The sequence below is a fragment of the Chiloscyllium plagiosum genome, unplaced genomic scaffold (assembly GCF_037043375.1).
Source record: "Chiloscyllium plagiosum isolate Xiang-an unplaced genomic scaffold, Cpla_swu_hap1 HiC_scaffold_26, whole genome shotgun sequence".
Taxonomy (NCBI): domain Eukaryota; kingdom Metazoa; phylum Chordata; class Chondrichthyes; order Orectolobiformes; family Hemiscylliidae; genus Chiloscyllium; species Chiloscyllium plagiosum.
In genome coordinates, this window is record NW_028270164.1 from 55,843,601 (window position 1) to 55,853,919 (window position 10,319).

Sequence of the window (10,319 nt, forward strand, 5' to 3'; positions counted from 1 at the left end):
AGGAGTCCAAAACTAGAGGGCATCGGCTGACGTAAGGAAAAACAATTATCACACTGCAAGTAGTTAGGGTGTAAAATGACTGGAAATATGGTGGAGGCAAATTAATTTGCAGCATTCAACAGGGAATTGGATGTTTATTTGGATAAAAACAGTATGCAAGGGTATAGGGATAAAGCAAGATATTGACACCAGGTAATGATGTTTATTTGAAGAGCCAATGCAGGAGCGATGAGCTGAATGGCCTCCTTCTGCACCATAACAAATTAATTTGTTCCAATAGTGGGTCAGAATACTTCAATAGCATTGCAGAAACCTGAATCTCCTCCTTAAGAGGATTTCTGTGGTACTAAGAATTACCCCTAACTGCAATGAGTTTGATGGGACAGTGCAGCAATTTCACAAAGTTCACATGCAAGTTGAGGACAAATAGCTGACTTCAACAGGCTAATGGTAAAATAGCCTAAATTGTTCTTCAACTTGTAGCAACTCACAGGGGGTCTCATCTTCATTACAAGTTGATGGACAATTTATACACTATTAACAGCAAACATCATTAAACTTGTCATTGTTTCCAGCACAGTCTAGGCCATTGTCACACTGGTAATAAGTGCCTGGGTCTCTCAGAACTTCCTCCCAGCAGAGGAAAGTATTAGAAACAGTGGGGGGAAAATGCATAGACCCAAAAGTTGTCCCTATTTCCAATTATTAAACGTTTCAAATAACTGCAAAATTTGTTGTTAAATCATGTGAGGTGGGAAAATAAGGTGTCAGTATTAGTTTCTCATGGTCAAGATTGTCATGAAGACTAGGTCATGATGTAAAGTTTAGCTAGTCAGGCACCCCCACCTTTTCCATAGTGCTGATTAATTTGTTTACTGTGGAAATTACATGTGAATTTAGTACGCAATCACACCATCAGCAGAATTGGAGGCAAGTGCAAGCATCGTTCTCATTTGCTAGAAACTAGTTGAATAAAAGTTGCTGGTGACCCACATCCGTGCTTTCGTACCCCCTCAGTGTTGTGCATCACAAATAGGTGTAATCACAGCAACCATACAAACACTGAAGTACAATACAAAACCAGGACATTCAACTCCCAATGTTGGGATGTTTACTTTTGCACACAGCCAAACAGTCCTAGCAACATCAGAATAAAAGTCAACTATTCAGCCCATCAGACCTGTTCTGAATAATGCTGGATGAGAGCCTACTGATCACCATACGTCTACACACTACATATTCAATGAAACATGCGGAGTCAGCAGAATGCAGTTCTGTGCTCTCCAATACCACCTCACATGAGCTTCATTTGCAGATCCTTGAGCTGCATTATTAAGTAAGTTCACATTCTGAACTATAACCCCTTGGACAGAAACAGAATTCATTTGGGCCAAAACTTACTGGTCTCAGTTCAGTGGAGAATCTACTCAGGGCTATTTACTTAAGAAGAGCAGTGAGGCTTAGCAATTACATGCCAAAGCTAGCAGAATTCTTATTCGCAGCAATACATGCAGTTGCTTGTCTCACTTGCAAAATAACTTGCAAATCTATTTGATGTTGAAGAATTATTTGTTTTTGTAATGCAAGTGTCTGCAAGTCTAGACTACTCCAGCAGAGCAACTTGGCTTTCAATGTCACTATAACTCAGTACAATTTGCTTTCAACAATCTCTTACAGTAAATTATAATTTCCCACCGAATCATATACAAGATGAAATACTCTATTGACAGCAGCAACTGTTCAGCACCTTAATGTCATAGCAATGGCTATTCCACCACAGTCACACCCAGTCTCAATACAGCTTTTATCCTGATTCTGATATCCAATATCACTGCCAATGCATATTGTGCGGTCTGGCTACTAATCACTGAAACTCAGGGCAGATATCACTGTCACACTGTATCCTGTACAGAACCAAACAGGTGAAGTTCATGCTGTGGTTTAGTAGCAATGTATTACTTTGATATTTGCAGATATGTTGAAACTTTGACAGTGAATAATCTCTCAGCTGCCTGTGCATATTCTCTCTCCCTCTGTGTTCAGTCAGATTTTAATTAATCAATTGTTGACAATTTTTGGAGAATTATATTTAGCAAATTATAGGTCAGATAGGGAGCAGGAAGCTGAGTTACTCTGGTATTAAGCAGAAGCATTCACAGAGGCTTAATCCCTTTATTGCTGACAGCTTTACACACATGGTTGGAGAATGTCTCGCACGGGAAATATTTTATTAAAAGTGGCACTTCTGTTAAAAAAATTGTGTAATATTCTTTCATTGCAGGAAGGGGGAACAAGCCCAATTTTTTTGCTATAATGATGTCACTCTGTATAATGCATTCCCACACAGTTCAAATATAATGGAAAAGGTTTGTAAAACAGGTTTCAATAAAATCACAGCCCTTTAATCTCACTGATCAAAACAAGTCCACTAATCACAACTAAAACGAGGCACACCCTTCACCTCCCTCTTTTCAGTTGCAGGTTTAAGGATAACTTAACTCTCTCCTGGAACACTACAATGTAGGATTATATATTGGCCTTGGAAAGTGATTCACCAGGAGTTAAAGATTAATTTATAAAAGATGCATCACAAAGGTTTATCTTCCATTCCTCTGAGAAGGTTAATGGATGATCCTACTATTTGACAGACAATGCTTTTGAAATACCTTATTACATTCTTAATACATAAATGATGCCATAAAAATATAATTTGTCACTGTTGATGATCTAATTGAGGTAATAAATGAGTTTAATAAGGCAGATAGAGACAAACAGGAGATTCCAGTCCTGGGGCAAAACTTCAAAACAAGACCTGAGGGCTCTTGTGGTGCAGTGGTAGTGTCCCTACCTCTGAGCCAAGATACCTGGATTCAAGTCCCACACTCTCCAGAGGTGTGAACTAACAATGTTTGAACAGGTCAATGAGAAACTATCTTAAAAGTAGAGCTGGGCCATTCAGGAGGGAAATTGGGAACACTTGTTTAAATACGAAGTATCATAGAATCATGGAATAGTGACAGCAAAGAAAGAGGTCATTCAGCCTTCAGTTTTCTGTAAAAGTATTGCAACTATTACCAGCTACTAACTGTCTTTTCCCTATAACTTTATAACATTTGTCTTCAGCTAATTATTTGATTCTCTTTTGAAACCCTCAACTGAACCCTCAATACTCTCAGGCAGTGCATTTCAGACCTTAACCACTCATTATACAAAAAAGATTTTCCTTGTCACTGTTGCTTATATTCAAAGTAGTTTATATCAATCCTCTTGATTCAGATTTTTGCAGAACAGGTGAGAATCTTTAGACCTTGAAAAATGTTAGACAGAATCCAGATGTGAAATTTCTGCCTCCATGACCAAGATACCTGATTTTTTTTCAACATGTGATTAACAAAAAACATAAACCTGAACTCAGAAACATTTGAACTTACTGCTGAGTTCAAATAGACTGAATATTGTCTGTTGCCAAGAACTTAATCTGCAGTTTGGGAGTCACAAATTGATGGAGTAGATCTGAAGATTATTGAAGGATGAATACGGTCAATCCAAGTGCCATAATCTGAAGCTTTTTAAAATCACATGTTCCATCTGGTATAGGTAATGAATAAAAACTACCAGCTGAACATGCAGTTTCAATGGAGGACTTTGTTGACATTTCCCCTAAGGATTATTATTATGTCATTATGAATGCTTACCCGAGTTTCAAAGACTTATTGTTTAGAAAGAGGCAATGAAAGGATTAAATGTCTTTGATGTGGCACCGAATATAAGCTTTTTGTTGTTTTAACAAAAAAGATTTAACAATAGGAAATGTAAACATTTTTGTGTGTGTTTTAATGAGTTTCTTTCCAGTACCAAATGTAAGACTGAGAGCTGTGAAAAATTGGAGAACTTTTTCGAAGTTCATTCTCAAGTGGTTCCTGAGGTGTGCAAGTGGTGAATACTGGATGAGTGGCCATGGAGATAACATGAATGTATCTGGCACTATGTGGGGGGGGGAGTGCATGGGTTGACTTTGAAGAATGGGAGGTACTACGGGCATAAGCTGGTGTGAAACTCAGAACTAGTGGCTAAACAAATGGGATGAAGCCTCAGGGAGCCAAGGTATTTCTTGGGATGGCATGGAGGCTCAGTGGTTAGCACTGCTGCCTCACAGTGCCAGAAATGTGGGTTCCAGCCTCGGGTGACTGTGTGAAGTTTGCTCATTCTCCCCATGTGCAAGGGTTTCCTCTGGGTGCTCCAGTTTCTTCCCACAATCCAAAGATGTTAAGGTTAAGTGGATTAGCAATGATAAATTTCCCATAGTGTTGAGGGATGTGTAAATTAGGTGGATTAGACATGGGCAATGCAGGGATAGGGTGGAGGGTCAGTCTGAGCGGATGCTCTTTGGAGAATTGGTGTGGACCTGTTGGGCTAAATGGCCTGTTCCCACACTCTCGGGATTCTATGAAATTCTAACCACCCAGTCTCAGCTCCCTACTCTTGAGGCCCTCAGCGGTCTTCAAACCTGACTAAATCACACCACCTAATCCCGAGTGAAAATGAGATCCTGTAAACTGAGGCAAGGCTGCCAGGTCAGGAAAGTTTTCAACTTGAACAACTGCCTCATTAGAAAAACATTTGGCACATGACTATTTATAAATCCTGTACTCCTTGTGCTTTATTAGCTGCTTTTTCAACCCTACATGTCATTTCAAGATTTGTGCACATATACTCTTGGATCTCCTGGTTGCTGCACTCATTCAGAATTGTATCCTTTGTTTTATACTGTCTCGTTCTTCTCACACACTTCTCAACATTAAATTTCATCTTCCCAATACTGTCATTCCATCAGTTTATATCTTCTTTAAATCTACCACTATACTCTTCACTGTTAGCAATATTTTTGTTGTTTAGTGTCATCTGTAAATTTGGAATTGTGTCCCATGCACCCAATCCTAGGTCATTCATATAGATCAAGAAAAGCAGTGGTCCTTATGCCATTCCTGAGAAACCCAAATATATACTATCTTCCAATCAAAAAGAACAACTGTGCACCACTACAGTGTTTCCTGCCACCCAGTCAAAATCATATCCACGCTGCCACTTATTTTATTCTACAGGCTTGAACTTTGCTGAGAGGCTTGTAGACAGTTCTTTACTAAATATGTTTTGGGGGTTCATGTATACCATATCAACCCTCTCTGCCATCTCATCAAAAAGTTCAGTTAATTAAACACAATTCACAGTGTAAGAGCATCAGAATATATAGAGCAAATGTGAGTAAATGGTGTTCAGATACAAATTATACTAAATGGCAAAACAGGCTATTGGGCCAAAGTACTTCATTCCTATGCCTATTAAACAAGTTCCACTAATGTGACTTTAATGCAATAATTAACCTGGGGTAGCACAAAGATACAACAAGGCAAATGGGGAACAATCAGAGAAACTGCTATTGTAAAATCTTTCAAATCAGCAACAATGCTACATTTCTCAGATCTTTGTGGTGTTGTAGCAAGTTCCAGTTGGAGAAGGGAAGTTTGATTTTTCTCACAATATTTGCAGCATTCCAGCAGGAGCAATGAAACCATCAGCTTCCTGGAAAATTGGGTGAAAAAGAAGGTGGATCAAGGTGAACTCTGCCTGGCTGCTGGATCACTCTGAAGCCAGAGCAGAAGCCCATGCAGAGACAAACAATTTTGTGAGACCTATTCATGCAAAACATGCAGTATAAGCATGTAGCCTGAATCAAAAGTGTCACAAGTAAGTTGCAGCATGCAAGCACAAGGGATTTAGAAGTGAATGGTTTACAAAGAAATGATCAAAATTGCATTGATAAAAAGACCATTCAATCTAAATAGTGCCTGTCAACATTTATCTTCACAACAGCAAAAGTCCTAATCATACCTATCCAGTCTGTCCCATTTATCTTTCTTTTCAGAGTCTTATCCAATCGAAGTCTTAAATGTTGAAAGTTTTTGCATTGAATATAAATTCTCAAAGTCAATTTCACAGCTGAGAACCCAGTACAAAGAACTTTCTTCTGACTTTTGAAAAGCTAACATTGGATCATCCAATATCCTTATATGCAATTAGTTAATGTCATGCATGTACCCTCAGTTCTCTAAACAATATAAATAATCTACAACAAAAATAGAAGTTTCTGGAAAAGCTCAGCAGGCCTGGCAGCACAGATACTGCCACATCTGCTGAATTTTCCCAACAATTTCTAGTTTTGTTTCTGATTTACAGCATCCAACGTTCTTTCCATTTTTAAATAACCCACAATTATCTAGAAGTAGCTTGCACCTTTCAAACTCAGCCGTTTTGGAGTAAGGATGCATTGAACACGCTGTTGCAGATTCAAATTATATATGTCTAACATGGACTGAATAATTATTTATTGGAAATGGACATACTTCAAATCCTGAACAACCAAGACAATAATGAAAACAACTCAGACTAACATTTAAGCACTGAGAGTGCAGCATTGTCAGAGTATCTATGATTCCAGTGATATGTTAAACTGAGGTTATGTGCAAACACATTCAAAATAATATTAATTGAGATCCATGGTTTACAGCATAAATGGAAGCCATTTAGCCCATATCTTACCAGCTCCATTCTAGAAGTTTCCTAAACTATGTTAACTGCCTTGGATAAGGAGTAGGATATAAAGGATAAAGAAATAATTAACCTTACTATAATCCCACATTCTGTATGAAAAATATTATTTAATTTCCTTCTCAAAAAAGCATTTGAGATTGGAAGTTATAAGTAAAGAGCTAAGCTTATTTACCAAGATAAAATAATAGTTTCCTCTAATTATAGTATTGCTAGGCTAATTTTAAAGTTTAGCAAATATGTTCTACCTAATACTAGCAATAGCCAATACCAGCAAAGCAAAAATAACTGTTTACTTGTAGTTTTGGTATCTTGCTATGTACAAGCCAATTATTGTGATTGCATGCATAACAGTAACTACACATTCAACTCATTGGATGTGAATAGTCAGTTCAAAGAAATGCAGGTTGCCAGATTAAGTACAGTCAAAAATTTATAATAAATTGAAAAGAAATATTTGCATGTGTACAGGTATTATATGCAACAATCACCCATAACCAGCAATGAAATAATGATTAGATAGTCAATGTTAAGAATGATGTATAAAGGGTTAAGTACTTTCAGGGCACCCAGGTGGAACTCCATTGCTCTCCTTCAAAAATCACACCATGGAATTTTTCATAAACTTCTTAATGGCAGAAATGGCTTGGGTTTAATAGCTCAATGAAAGGCAGTACCTCTGACAGTGAAACATTCCTCAAGTGTTATATTGGAGAGCCAGGCTTGATAATGCATTAAAGTTTCTGACTCAGAGGTAATAGTGCAATGAGCTGACACCTGATTGATATTTCATTTTGGACCACCTGATAAATATATTTAAAGTGAAACTAACCAAAAAAAAACAAAACTGTTTGGATTTCCCTGAATTGCTGATCCTAACGCTGTGCAGGAAGTGAGAACAGATCAAATACTCCCCTTAACCATTGGAATCAGCAGGACTCTGGTTCATCATTGAAGATAATTGAAGGGCTAAAATTTAAGGTTGAGGATAATCACTCCATACTCCCGTGAAAGATATGAACCAGAAAGAGAAAGAAGTTGAAGGAAAATTAAATTGTTTTTTGAAACTAAACACTCCTCCATCTCCCCCCTACTTCTAATGTAGTACAAGGTTCAACATAATATGCACAAAATTGCAGAACTTAAAGAAACCAAAGTCAGTTCTGTGGAGGTACTTCCTATCCATAACTTCCCTTCCTCCATAAAAATTAACAAGACTCTCCTATAAGGAGTGTCAGGGATTAACGTGGGAAAAAGCAGAGAGCCATAAATATGTCATTGAATTTGCCTAACAAGCAAAGACAGGTTCAGTGAGTTAGAAACTGTCCTGAAGCAAAATTCTGTAAACACTAAAATATTGAAAAAAAAAACTGAAATTAAAGTGGAAACGGTCCAAATTGATTGGATTTGGATTTGATTCCTGTACTCACTTATGGAAGAGAGCCCTCTGTTCTCCATCACTATTTTCTGCCTTGTATTTTTCCAACTCTCTCTCTGTTGTCTGTCCCTGATTTTTATGCCTCCTTTTTTCTCTCCTTATGTCTGTCTCTATATATCTGTCTTCCTGTCTTTTTCTCTCTTTTGACTGGAGAGGGTTAATGGGAACTGAATACTTAACCTGTTCATGGTTGTAGATTCCAATAGGATAAAACCATCCTAAATTCAGCTTAAAATGACACTTAACTGGCAAGGTCAGGGGCAGGTCTGAGGAAATTTCAACACAGCCACTTTAGAGTTTCAGTTGCTCTGTCAGACCACTTTGACTTTCTGCATGTGAATAACAGTTATTACCTTTCCTGATAACAAGCTTTACTAATCACAACCTGATGTCTCTCTCATAGCATTGTATCTAAGACTCAAGTTAAGGCTATGCCAGTAAAGCCAGTGTTATTCCTAATCTTTCTAGTAAATGAAATTAGTTAAAGATCTATTAACTTCATCAGTTAACAATTGTAGAGTATTTCCACCGAATGTTAACCTGACACATTCAGTTGAATTGAAAGATTTTGGAACAAAAACAGACCCCCAACACATGGCCGGGAGTTGTTTGGTGTCAGTGCTCTCTCAGTTGTGGCTATTCTCGGAGTGAAACTTACAGGTTCAAACCCATTCTGGAAATGTCAGGCCTTAATCTAAATTGACACTCCACTGTTGGACTGCTGAGAGATATGGTGGGTCGACTAATAATTATCCTTCAGCCAACACTTAAAACATTCTCTGACGATTATCATGTTGGTCTTTGTGGGATCTTCAGGATTCCCGTCCTGAAGGATGGAGAAATTCTGGCGAAATGTGTAAGTTCTTCCTCTACCAGCCAGCTTACCGTAAGCATTTCTGCCGCAGATGAGGTGTTCGCAGGGCTGGAACAAACCCCAGAGGTCTGCGTCGTTGCTGATCATTTGTTCCAGGGCCTTGTCCATTGCCTCAGGTGACTCCTTCCCTCGGGATAGGAAGCTGTCCGGCAGCTTCATGTGCAGCTCCTCCAGGAGATTCTGCATGCAGGCGGTCAGATAGATGGCTGCGTGCTCGTGGATGCGGCTGGACAGTCTGCTGTCCACCATCCAGCGAAAGAAGCGGCCAACCGAGAACACCAGGTTGCAATGGGAGCTCTTGCTGCTGGTGAGTTGGTCGCCGCAGTTCAGGTTGTACACGGACAGCGCCTGGACCGCCGCAGCCATGCAGCTTTCAGAGAGGGACCAGGACAGCACCAGCTTGGCCGCAGTTTGGATTTCGTGTTTGCTGCATTTGGCGATGAGGAGGCTGAGCCTCTGCGCCTCTCTGGCGATGCGGACCAACGCCCTGCTCAGGTACCTGGAGAGTTTCTGAAGGAAGACTGCCGGAACAGGCTGCCTGCACTCCCCAGGCTGGCGCCTTCTCAGAACCTCCTGCAACTCTTCCTCGGTCCATGGGACATCCTCCAAAACAGGCAGTTTGGGCCAGCAGTCCAGGAGCTCTAATCCTGAGCTCTCGGGCAGCTCAGTGTCCAGGCTGTCACAACTGTCCATGTATCTCTCCCCAGCTGAACCGGACAACGAGCCCCAGGTCCCTCCTGAATGAGACAGCGACAGACTGGACCATCCACACGAGCCGCCAGTCCCTCCATAGCCAGAGTCCAAGGTCAAGCTCTCGAAGTTCTTGGCTGTTGGTTTACAAAATCCGGACATGACCAAGAAACAGGACCCCCGAACTTTGGGGAGATACCCAGCGGCACAATTTGGGTTTTTCCTGGCGGCGAATCCCCCCCCCCCCAGTAATAACACTGCAGCTTCACCACAGACTGAAACTTCGCTTCCCCCGTACTCTCTTCTCTGGCAAATGATTAACTGAATGAGCGAAACTGGCAGTTTTATCATCCAGCAACTCCGGGTCCGCCCCCCTCGCTCCCCGCCCCTCTCCCTCGACACACCTCCTCGTCCCAACAGCAAGTAGAGAATTTCAGTCACCAAAACAGTCATCACAAGCTTTGAGTGCCGGAGATGTACAGAGTGAGAGAATCTGTGATGGACAAAGTACGAAGGAATCAGAGATAAACAGGGAAAGCGTGAGAGCTTCAGAAACGGACAGAGTGTGAGAGACATAGGGAAAATCAGACTGTGAGGGAATCAGGGATGGACAGAGTGTGAGAGACATAGGGGAAATCAGACTGTGAGAGACAGAAGTGAACAGAGTGTGAGGGAATCAGGGATGGACAGAGTGTGAGAGACTTAAGGACG

The 10,319-nt window shown here is 40.3% G+C and overlaps 1 protein-coding gene across 2 annotated transcripts in view; it reads right to left on the bottom strand.

Moving 5' to 3' along the window:
• Positions 1 to 9,919, bottom strand: part of LOC122563329 (ankyrin repeat- and BTB/POZ domain-containing protein 3-A-like) — a 44,418-nt gene extending 34,499 nt beyond the window's left edge. Inside the window, exon 1 of one of the 2 annotated variants that reach the window (XM_043717066.2) lies at positions 8,930 to 9,918. In XM_043717066.2, coding sequence (XP_043573001.2) covers positions 8,930 to 9,770 — 841 coding nt within the window. In that variant the 5' untranslated portion in view covers positions 9,771 to 9,918. Of the gene's footprint in view, positions 1 to 8,929 lie in introns of both variants that reach the window. The other variant, XM_043717067.2, reaches the window with a different exon arrangement.
• Positions 9,920 to 10,319: the final 400 nt, after the last annotated feature.